A 12,358-nucleotide genomic window follows, 5' to 3' on the forward strand; every position below is an offset into this window, starting at 1 on the left:
AATTGGTAGTTTTGTTATCATCTAGAATTTCGGAAGGAGTGAGCAAAATTGGAAATAATTTTCCAGATGAAAAACATACCTAGGGGCAGGGGCTGAGTAAGTGACTTTCCGAAGTTTTCACAGCTCTTAAGCCCTAGATTAGGGCTTCATTAAATCTGGGTCCTTGTCCACTTTATGGGAGTAAATAATTATAAGTACAAATATTTGGTGGCTTTTGGTGCCGATTCTTTGAAAGGGAACTCTGAGTGACTTGTGACTATTTTGTGGCTGGTGCTTCCTGTCAATCTACCAAAGGCAGCAGGGGTGCAAGATTCAGAGGAGTGCCGTGGGGCTCACGTGGTGCTGTAGCCACGTGGCTGTGTGGTCCTAGCCTGGTCACTTCACCTCACTGCCCAGGGTCTCAGTTTGCAAACTGATGGACAGAGGAGAGTGGACCTGATTGTCATGACGCTCGGGCCTTGGCTTCTTCTGTGACTGTTTTGCAGTCATTGCTAATCCCTTAGCACACATCCCCCACCCAGTTACAGGCTTTGAATCCTCACTCTTCATCCGGCCTTTTGGCAACCACTTTGGATTGATTGCCGTTAGGAAGTGAAATGAAATCTATTTTCCATCTTGGACCATTTGATTTCTATGGTCCTTTTGAACTTTTAACATTTTCTGATTTTTCTGAAATTCCCAAATCCTGGCCAACCTTCTCCCCAAAGCACTTAATATTAGGACGGTTTCTGTAGTACTGAGTAAGTGGAGAAATCAAGGAAAATTCATGGTTCTTGGCAGAAAAACAACTTCAAGGGCATGGATAGAGTGAGTTCCACTTGTCATCCTGGATACCAAGGATATTGTGTGGTTTTAACCATCTAAAGCTTTTTTTAAGCCAGAGGCAGGAAAGCCACATCCAGAGGGAAGGTTCCTTCCAGGCTGGAAGAAGTAACTTTCAGATGTTTCTCATCTCAGGTCCTGGTGTCCCGGTTTAAGGACATTTTGAGTTTCTCAGGGCGAAGGTAGACAGGCTCTTGTTTTTCTTCCCACCAGGGACAACCCATTTGCAAAGATGATATTGCACATGAAACATACTCATAGAAAACTGGCAATTTGAAGAGGACAGAAACATACTTTGTCCGGTGCCTTATAAAATGTTAACATTGAGTTCTTCATCTAACCATGATTCCTATGTGTGAGGTCTTACCAACTAAGTGGGGAGCATTTGTGTTAACATTTACATCCTCAGTTCCTGCTCCTTTGGCCATTATGACCATGTCCTGCCCAAGCGAGAGGGATGGCAATGATGACTCTGGTAGTGACAAGTCTCCCCAGACAGAGTGATTCTCAGTCCTCACTTTCTTCCCACTTGTAGCTATTTTTTGAAGTATAGTTGGTTTACAATATTGTGTTAGTTTCAGGTGTACAGCAAAATGTTTCAGTTATACATATATGTATTCTTCTTTGGATTCTTTTCCATTATAGGTTATTAGAAAATATTGTATATAGTTCCCTGTGCTATAGAGCAGGTCCTTGTTGTTTATCTATTTTGTATATAGTAGTGTGTATCTGTTAATCCCAAATTCCTAATTTATCGCCCCCGCCTCCGCTGCCGCTTTCCCCGTTGGTAAACCCAAAGCTTTGTTTTCTATGTCTGTGAGTCTGTTTCTGTTTTGTAAATAAATTCATTTGTATAATTTTTTTAAGATTCCACATATAAGTGATATCACATGATGTTTGTCTTTCCTTCTCTGTGCTGGATCCTTTTATGTTCTCCCTCAGCATTGATTTGTGGATGGGACAGAGCACAAAATACTGAAGCTTTTTTTTTTTTCTATTTCTCTTTCCTGATGCTTCTTTCCCTAAATGCCACTTTCACCTGCCAAGTCGCCTTATAATGGACGTTGTTTTTTCCCAGCACCCCACCCCTGGCCACCCCCTGCCCAGGCATGCGCACACATTGTGATGCTGTGGCCCCCATTAGTGGGAACCAGAACAGATGCACTTGGAGTAATGGATGTGCCTCCTCAGACAGGCCCCACGCCCCTCCCCCTTTCGGATACAGATATCTTTCAGCATCTTGAAAAGAGGGATTAGCCCAGGTTGTGTCCTCCTGCAGCCTCTGCACACCCTGTCCCTGTCAGTCCAAGCCCTGGAGTTTGGCTTCCCCTCATCGTTTGCCTCTGAAGCCCTCACGCTCTGCAGTTCCTGAATTGCCTCCATTGTCTAGACATGCTGCCAGAAACTGGAGTCTGCTTTTGGGGCTGGGAACTCTGTCCCTAGGAATCCAAGTAATAACTTAATAGCCTTTGGCCTCTACCAGGCATCCTCTGACAAGGGCTTTGTGAGTTGCAGAGCACACGGATGAAGGCAGTGCTCCCCAAATCAGGTGTTTGCTCAGCCTGTGTGTTTACTGAGAACTGAGGCTTTTTAGAGCTCTGCACCCCAAAAGAATTTGACACAAAGGGGGTGAAAATCAATAGCATCCGATCTTCCAGTGAAAGCTGGGGAGTCAGCATTAAATCTCTTGATATACGCGTGCATCTATAATCACACACACACACACACACACACACACACACACACATACTTTACTTCTAGGCCTCTTTTACAATTTCATTTTTTCAACTTCTGTTTTGGTTATCTCCTCATATGCCCAATGCTAGTCTGGTATTTATTTCTTAAGTGTTATGTAATTCTTCCCATCCAACTTTCAAGGCCTACACATCTCCACCTTAGGATAATACTTGATTCAGGGGATTAAAGCAATTTAAAGCTCACTTCCCCTCCCTGACTTCATAACCGAATGTGAAGGAATGATATCTAAACACGGCAGCCAGAGACTTGAATTTAAGTCCAGATTGGAGCCTTTGATCCAAGTGTTTTATGGTATTTTATTGGATGACATTGTACTCAAAAATATACATACATGTGTTATCCAAAGAGCAATTTGCTTCTTGATGGGTTCTCAGATTGTATCAGAACCTAACCTATTTTAAAAATTGCCTGTTTCCTCGTGATTATGAAAGCCTAATGCCTATTAAAGTTTACTTTTCTTTTGCATATTACTGACACTGTTTTTTCCTTTTTTATTCATTTTAGGAAAGCATGCCTCAAACTCCTCCCTTTTCAGCAATGTTTGACAGCAGCGGTTACAACCGAAACCTCTATCAGTCTACGGAGGACAGCTGTGGAGGGTTGTATTACCATGACAACAACCTCCTCTCCGGATCTCTGGAAGCACTCATCCAGCACTTAGTACCTAATGTGGATTACTATCCGGATGTAGGTATCCATGTGCCCCTGAAACACGTCCTCGGTATCCAGCAGAATTTACAATAGAATAGACAGGGACCCTAGATGCTGCAGAATTCTATCTGGGTTACTAAGAATTTTTCTAATAAGAAATTGCATATTGATTATTGAGTGCTTTGAGGTCAGATTGAACCTGGTTATGATATGTCTGTGTATCAGTTTTCCTTTCAGGGTTGGTATCACATTGTAGTCAGTCAGAGACCATCTAAATGAAATACCTGTAAGGTTTGACTCATGCACATACCTTGGTCCTTAAATAGAAATGCCAGAGAACATTAGATGCTCCTAGAATGGTTAGTGCCTTTTTGTTTTCCAAAACTATGCTGAGAAAAGTGAAGTTACACAGGGAAACTTCACAGAAAAGAGAACAAGAGTTACATTCAAGATGCAATTCTTTATAGATTCGACATCAGATGACAGATTCACTTGTTTATGTTTTACTTTGAGAACTGACATTTGTATGGATAATCCTTTCTAATTTAAGGAATTCGTTTACATTTTCTCAGTCTTTACAGCAATTCCAAGAGGTTAGAGAGGAAGAAATTGAAATTCAGAATGTTGAGGAATTTGCACATGGTCTCACTCCTAGCATCAACATTCAAACCCAGGTTTTCTATTTCTGGGGCACGTGATGTTTCTTCCCCCTTCCCTTGTGCTACGGCTGCCCCTGTTGTGCAACAGCTGCTTGTTGATAAAGATTTCATGAAAATATCCAGGCGCTAGATTCGAACGTTTTTATAAACATAATAATGACCTTGGTGTGCAGAGGGTAGTTTGTGCTTGCCACTGTAGTTCACCTTAATGTTTCTTACTGAGTTATCTCTGTGTGTGTGAGGTTTGTTACGTAGCATTTTCAATATGTTGCCACACAGGGAAAACTTCTAATCAAAAGTAAAAGGCATCCCTTGTTCAGCCCTGTAAGTGTTTATGAGCTACAAAAGGCACAGAAGGGGGAGAAAAACCCATGGAATTTTTCTTCTTATTGGGAGTATGAAAGTATTATAACAAATAAGCTTTACTTCATTACTGGCTTCTGGGGAGACATTGTGGTTAAAGAAAAGTATATCGTGTGATATTATGTTTTATCAAATTGCTTAGCCTTTGAGCAAGTAAATAGATTACTTGAAAGTCTGTCTTTGAATGTTCTGACACAAGCACACAAATGCTCCAGTGTGTCATACTGGACCCACCGGAGATTTCTTGAGCTGATGTGGGTTGGGTGATTTTTTGGTTTCCATTGAGTTACCATAATATTTGGACACAGAACAAGATTCTGTACGGGTGGTATATTTAAGTTAGATTGATCTCCCTGGGCTGAATTTCATTCTTCTTTACTAGACTGAGTTATATGTCCTGGTATCCTGGCTCCCAGAGGATGGATGTAAAACTGTACTGTGAATAATTTAGTAGCTAAACTTACCCTGTACTTCTGTTATTTTTAGTATGGTTTAAGGGAAAATATATATCACAAAGTAAAGGAGAAATCCATCTTAGGTTGTTTTACTACTAATAAGCATCACTTTTGAAACTGTAGCATTTTAACTTTGCTAAAGAGAACTTAGTGCTATATGATGTATAATATATAGGAAAGATACTAGTTTCAGAGAGAATATAACCATGATGACTTTTTTTTCTCTTGCCACAGAGAACGTACATATTTACCTTCCTACTGAGTTCTCGGTTATTTATGCATCCGTATGAGCTAATGGCCAAAGTTTGCCACTTATGTGTTGAGCACCAGAGACTAAGTGATCCTAGTGGTGATAAGGTAATGATACCTTATTTGAACTTAATGTTTTTTTCCATTAAGTTTGGTAGCTTTATGGCTTAGATTTTGTGAAGTTGGTTTCCTTAAGTAACCATAGCTTCTCCCCAGGCTGAGGTCCATAAATGGTATCATGGCTATGCAGAGGGAATTGGAAAGGTATAAAGAACAAATATAAATCTAGTGCCATGGAAGATCCCTCCGTCCTGCCTTAAGTTGGTAGCACTTGACATTGACTTGGGAAAGGGGGACAAGAGTCTTCTTTAATCCCAAAGACTAGAGTCTTCTTTAACCCCAAAGACTTTGCACTAGAAGTTTACCATTAACCCTGTTTGTAATTATTTATTTGATAGATATCACTGAATTTGATTTGCTTTTTCTCCCTAGAATCAGATAAGAAAAATTGCACCCAAAATTCTTCAACTCCTGACAGAATGGACAGAAACATTTCCTTATGATTTTCGGGATGAAAGAATGATGAGAAACTTAAAAGATCTGGCTCACCGAATAGCCAGTGGTGAGGAGGTTGGTAACCTGAATTTAGTACAATTACTCGAATTTCCAGGCAGGGTCTTGGTGAGAAGTGGTGCTAAATTATGCATCGGCATCTCTACTGCTTCTTTTCTGTTGTTGCCTTTGGGCAGGTCCTCTCCATAGCATACTGGTCTGTTTGGTGTGTCAAAGGGGGATGATTATACAATCCCACTTCAAAGGGATGTGATCTAGAGTTTTATGTGAGTAATTTGGGGGTATGTTCATGTCAACTCAAGCACAGGATTCATGATGCAAGTGTGTTTTCATTTTATGTTATTTATAACTTTCTTCCTTCCAGAAAGATTTGACCTAGCAAGTTAGATTATAAATATCACATTAGGAGATATAAACACTAATACATGTAAAATAACATATTTATATATTAACAGGTAATAAGTAATATATTAATAAATCAGAAATAGAGAGTTTGTATCATGGAAGGGAGAAGACAAATGTGCTAATACTGAGATTCAGTAGAGTAGGACAAGATTGCTGTATTTTAACTGTGAGCTCCAGATAAAAGGGAAATACAGTTGGTTATGTAATTTTCACTGTCAGAAAAGAAAAAGCATAGTAATCCTTCAAAGCATTAAATTAAATGAAAATTTCCTGCAAGGACTTTGTGAATGAGATCATGGAAACTGCTCTGTATAGTGTTTATAACAAATGTTCCTTGATAAAAACTGAGGCCAAAAGATTAATATATAAATTAGCAAAGGTAATTCTTTAGGAGTGGAGAAGACAAAGAAAAAAGGATCCAAGTCTTGAGCTTGGAAGTTGATTCAAGGCTTAGCACCTAGACTTAGATGGAGATGGAAAGTAAGTCTGTTAGATAATCTTTCATAAATATCACTTCCCTCAACTGAGCTACCTAGCTGTGACAAATGCAAGGTTATCCTCTTTGAAGCAGGCCTGGAAGGCTGTTACTCTGTTTTGAGGCTTGTTGGGCAAGGATATCTTTGTAGTTTCTGTACTTAGGCACAGATACAGTGTTAGAAAAAGGTAGATGAAGCATTTGGCAAAGGCTGTGATGTCTTGTTTCATCCATCTTAAAATGCATTTTCCCATTATGAATAGCCTACCTGGAGAAATCGTTCTTTCAGGGCTGTGCTGTCAAGATCATGGAACAAGACACCTATCTAGTCTGTCTACTTCTGGCGAAAACCTTTTAATACTGTTTCCCCTAACTTTAAAAAAAATCAGACAAATTATATAAGATTAGCACTTGAAAAATACTCACTTGCTTCCCACATTATGTTTTCATGAAAATGGAATTAGCCCTTTTACACTTCCCCTATGACATTATATTGAACACTGGTGCTCAAGAGAGCCATTACTTCTGCAAGCCTGAATGAGTGGTTCCCTGAGTCCTTCTGCAAATTATGACTATTCTAATCATTTTGCTAGTTTGCGTGTAACAGGTTCTAGCAAGGTAGGAATTGGTAGGTCCGTCACTCACAAAGGCAAAAGTTAAGCATCACAGTTTTGTAGTAAATCTTTTCTTAGAGGGGAAGCTATTGTGTTGCTTGACAGGGTCAATGCTGGCTCCGTGACCTAAGTTTATGGCAAGCTGCTCAAAAGATTAGTGACATCATAAGGGCTTTTTCTTGTGTGGAGGCTGAGCTCCGAGTCAGGCAGTGCTTCACTTCAGTTAAGTTCTGTGTCAGCACTTAACTTGATGTGGCAGTCAGCTTCCCTTCCTTCTGTTGGCTTTTTAAAAGGTAGAAATGACGACTTGTTTTTCCCAAAAGGAACACCTTAAAAATCTTTTTCAGATACAATGCCAAATGGATGGCTTTTTGTCCTTCTTGTCACGGGAGTCCATGAGGGGGGTCACTTCTATCTGTGTTGGCCAGATTGGTTCCGATCTCTTTTTAACAGGATCAAGCCACTCAAGAATTGGATGGAACCAAGCATGGGGACCAAATAGCCTTGTGCCTGGGCTTCCTATCAGCCATCCTGTGTTAATAACAAATCCTTGATAAACCTGAGATCTTCAGACGGTTTTGAGTGTGAAAAGAGATGAGAAGATAAGCCTAGGGCTTGAGTGGAGAGATGTCACCTGCCATGATCAGGTTGGGTTTTCCAGTGAGATCGTATTCCTTTAGTCACTTCTAGACAGTGTTCAGAATCGGGTCCACATTTGGCAGTGGTTGATTTGAGTGCTTTGGCAAGTCCCCTGAAGACTCTGCTCCTTCTTCATTTCTAAATCATAGAGGTAACCTCCCTGTAGTAATGTCCCCTTCAGCCCTAAAATTTTGTGGTGGATGCTCTTTTCCTCAGTTCTGTGCTTGGGAGGCCACTTATCTGCCATGTGCTTAAGTGTCTTTCCTTGCAGACACCTTCCCTGGCCTCCCCAGCCATTGTCATCCCCCATTCTTGGCTTTCACCACCCTTTCCCTCAGAGCACTCTGTGATTAGTAATTACTTTCTTTATGACTTGTTTTTCCTCACTAGACTCCATGCTGTGCTCCTTTTGTTCAGATAGCATCCTTAACTTCTAGCCCAGTATCTGGTAGTTAATAGGCACTCAGGAGTGTTTGAATGAATGAACGAATGAGTGAACAAACTAATCGGTTACTGGAATAGGAAAAAAATATTTCCCTCCGCTGAAAAGTTATCTCCCTCCATGGGAAGGAGTGTGCACTTGGGTTGGGACTTGCTGCTTCTTGCCTGGGACTTTAGGGATTTTCTTTGGCAGTCAGTGGATCCAGGTGTGCCCTCTATATAATTTAGCTGAGTTCTTCTGAATCTGCTAGGACAGTTCCACATAGTATGGCTTAATATGTTACCCCCCCCCCCCCCCGCCAAGGATTTGCCCAAAATGAAGAGGTTTATTAGGACTTGACAGCAATAATCCCGAAATGAAACTGATGATTCAATTACGTGACAAATGACTATAGTGGGTACAGTGCAATTTTCTCTTCCTTACGGGACCTGTCTTTATTCTGTCTTTATTTGCCAGGTAATTACTGTCACTGGCATTTGAAGTTATAAAAAAGAATAAGTACGTACTTGGCAATCCATGATTCCGTAAAAAAAGCATGCTTAACAACACGAAGGTTTGGTTTCTCGAATGGGATCAAATGGCAGCAGCAAACTTTTTAAAGAGTCCACACACATATCCTCTCTCTCTCTCTGTCTCACACACACACACACACACACACGCACACACTCACGTTCTTTGTTATTCGAATAGCTTTTCCCCTATACCCTATTGCATACATATTCTCCTCATATTTTGCTGCGTTTTGCTCACTAGCTGAATCCTCCACTGTCCATTACTCTACCTCTTTCCCTAAAAAGCATTTTTTAAAGTGTAGAATAAGAGTCTTTCACCAGACAGGCTTTGCTGCATGTCAGAATCACCCAGGGAGCATTTATTATGACATTTGGGACAGAAGACTGAAGAAACCATTTTAAGTTCATCGATTTTTATGTAACTCAAGATTATGAATGTAGAAGAAGCAAGGGAAATAGGGATGCAGGTTTTATTTTATTTTTATTAATTTATTTTTATTGAGGTACAATTGACATGTAACATTCTGTTAGTTTTAGGTATACAACATAATGATTCAGTATTTGTGTGTATTGCAAAATGATCACCACAGTAAGTCTAGTTAACATGTCACCTTACATAATTAACAAAATTTTTTTCTTGTGATGAGAACTTTTAAGATCTACTCTCTCAGCAACTTTCAAATATTCAATACAATGTTATTAACTGTAGTCACCATCTTGTACATTACATCTCCATGACTGACTTATTTTATACCTGCAAGTTTCTACCTTTTGACCCTCCTCACCCATTTTCCTCACCCCCAGCAAGGGATTTAAAATAGCCCTCAATTTGGCCTTAACTGCTTCAAATTCCAAAGAAAGAGGCATTTTCTTTGAGTGACAACCATATTACCGAGTAGATACCATCTTCTTAACTGATAACCTTAATGCTGTGTGGAAGATAGGTTCCTTGAAGGCTCAATTTTTTAAACACTTAGGTATTTCATTAGTGACTTCAGGGTGGTCTGTGAATGTAGAGGGGAAAAAGGTCATCTAATGGACCAGTTTAAAGAACTCAGGAATATACATCAGACAAGTAGAGAAGAAGAAAAGAAAGAAGGTTGTGTGCGCCTTTTTGCCTTGACTATATGAGAATTGATCATTTCCTTCTATTTTTAATTTTCCTTGGCTTAAGTATGCAAATATCTATTCATTTAAAGTTTTATAATATGCTCTGGTAAACCAAATTACTTCCGTAAAAAAAGATGTTTCTTAGACTTGTAGGTAAGATGCCGTTTAATTTTCAGATAATTAATCTCAGAAAATGATATTGTGGTACCTTTTTAAAAGGAGCTGATTAGTTAGTAAAGCATGGACATAGGGCTTTCATCTGTAAATTCACTAGGACTGCCCTCCTTTGGAGCTGTTAACCTAAGGACCACGTTAGCATTGAAGCAGCCTGTGTGCCTTTCTTTGATAACAGATGTCACAGTTTACCCAGAAGGATAAGTGTTAGTTCGGCAATTTTTGCCTGAAAAAGGAAGAATAAAAGAATACCCTAACTTATACATGTAACTCTACCTTAGGAATTGGTTGATTGTGGAGCTCTTTCTTGGACTTAACAACTATTTTAAAAGTCAAGAGGTTGACATTTATCTGTAATACACGCATTGCTTTAAAACCAATTTCTCTTAAGTATTGTGGCGGTAGCATGATGTAGTAACAAACAAGGTGTCACCTGGTAGTAGCATTATGAGTAGAATTGCCATGTGGAAGAGTTTGGTGGTGAACATTAGCACTGACTCATGAATGCAGAAGAAATGGACATGAACCAACTGGAAGTCAGATACCAAAAAGGAATATCCACTGCTTCTTTTTGGTGGTAACTCATGTTCTATGTGGAAGTCAGGAAGGTGGTTGGGGGCTGAGTAGGAAGTGATGGTGTATTTCTGTTAAGTAGCTGTCTGTACCCTTAGACTAATGAGATTGGGAATGCTAGAAGGAGAAAAATCTAGACAGGGACCCTAAAGAAAAAGAATTAGGAAAAGGATGCTCTGACTTGAGATCAACACATTTTAACCTACTAAAAGAAAACCGGTACATTCCTATACCAGCCCAGAGAACATTAGTTATATGTGGTTCTTATTATACTGGATTCCCTCAGTAGCTCATCTAAATCATCCTTGTGTTTTCATGGCCCAACTTGAATTGTACTCTCAAGAGCAGCCTGAGAAAAGAACTAAGTCTTACAAATCTGAAAAGACACCTTATGTGTATGTGTCTCTTTTAAACTGTTAGAGCGAAGCCAAATCCTCTAACTGCCCTCAACCAAGGTGGTTGTCCAACGTGAAGGTAAAAGCATTGAAGTACAGAGTCTCTGAGTTTGCGTAGTGGTGCAAACAGACAAGCAGAGCAAGGAGGTAATCCTTTGCTTATTTCCTGGCAGACATATAGGAAGAATGTCCAGCAGATGATCCAGTGTCTAATCCGCAAACTTGCCGCGCTCAGCCAGTATGAGGAAGTCCTGGCAAAAATCAGCTCCACGTCAACAGATCGGCTCACACTTCTCAAGACCAAGCCACAGTCCATCCAAAGGGACATTATTAGTGTCTGCAGCGACCCTTACACGTTGGCCCAGCAGCTGACTCACATAGAGCTAGTAAGGCCATTGTCATCCTTGTCTTTTATAACCCACACTTGATTTGCTTTGACAGCCAGACAGTGTGTTCGTCAGCGGTAATGTCAAGGGAGAGGTTAGAATAATCCAAATGGGAAATAATCTATGAAATAGCTGGAACGTGTTTTGTTTAGACATTTGAATATGACTATTTCTGATATTTTGGGAGTTCACTTTAAAATAAATGCTAAGCAAGACTGAAGAGCAAAGAGTTTATTGACCTTCCTCATGTTCCCCCTCTAGTTAATTTTTCCATAACTCGCTCAGCCTTTTACTCTCTAGTGTAGCACTGACCCAGGCAGAAAACTGCCTCTGCTCAGACCTGGAAGATGATGACAATTTTGAGGGTTAAAGGCTTATTTCACAAGCTACATTAAAAAATGAGGGTAGTGTTAAAAGTCAGTAGACAGAACGGAAAGACCATTTCTTCTCTTTTTGTTTAATACTGTTGACCTGCTGGGTTTGTGTTTCAGGAGAGGCTCAATTATATTGGCCCAGAAGAATTTGTTCAGGCATTTGTGCAGAAGGACCCTTTGGACAATGACAAGGTAATTGGTCTACCCAGAGGTCAGCCCTGAAATTGGCAATGGAATTCTTTAGTCTATGATAGTGGGTACAAGAGACAGAAATTGGAACAATTTTGTTTTAGGTTTTAAAAACTTCTTTTTTGTTTTCCATTAGCCATACCTGATTCATTACATTTTTTCTTGAGCCTGGTCTCTAAGTGCCTTGACGATATTCTTACCCTACCACCAACTTTTAACCTCTCTTCCTCCTTATTGGGAAATTTAATAAGCAAGTAGGCGCGGGCATTTGTGGTGGTGAAGGTAGGAGATAAAAGGGTAATGGTTTTAGCAGATTAAGTCAGAAGGAAAATACGAAAGGATGCTCTGCTCGATTCAACAATAGCAGAGGCTATAAAGACAGGATGCACATCCAGTGTGCTGAGGATGGGTCTTTACTGCCTTGCTTCTTGTTTTAAGGTGAATCCCTCATGACAGGTTTGTTACCTGATGCAGCCCATATGGAAAGAAACTGACACTAGGCATGGGCTGTAAAACCGGTATACACACACATAAGAAATC

General features: G+C 40.0%; 1 protein-coding gene across 1 annotated transcript in view; it reads left to right on the forward strand.

The window, feature by feature from the left end:
- Window positions 1–12,358, forward strand: part of RASGEF1B (RasGEF domain family member 1B) — a 34,745-nt gene that overhangs the window by 9,030 nt on the left and 13,357 nt on the right. Inside the window, exons 3-7 of the mRNA XM_029235156.1 lie at window positions 3,085–3,267; window positions 4,943–5,065; window positions 5,450–5,587; window positions 11,043–11,255; window positions 11,747–11,821. Coding sequence (XP_029090989.1) covers window positions 3,091–3,267; window positions 4,943–5,065; window positions 5,450–5,587; window positions 11,043–11,255; window positions 11,747–11,821 — 726 coding nt within the window. The 5' untranslated portion in view covers window positions 3,085–3,090. The remainder of the gene's footprint in view (window positions 1–3,084; window positions 3,268–4,942; window positions 5,066–5,449; window positions 5,588–11,042; window positions 11,256–11,746; window positions 11,822–12,358) is intronic.

This window comes from Monodon monoceros, unplaced genomic scaffold, assembly GCF_005190385.1.
Source record: "Monodon monoceros isolate NGI ecotype Baffin Bay Population unplaced genomic scaffold, NGI_Narwhal_1 Super_Scaffold_20, whole genome shotgun sequence".
Taxonomy (NCBI): domain Eukaryota; kingdom Metazoa; phylum Chordata; class Mammalia; order Artiodactyla; family Monodontidae; genus Monodon; species Monodon monoceros.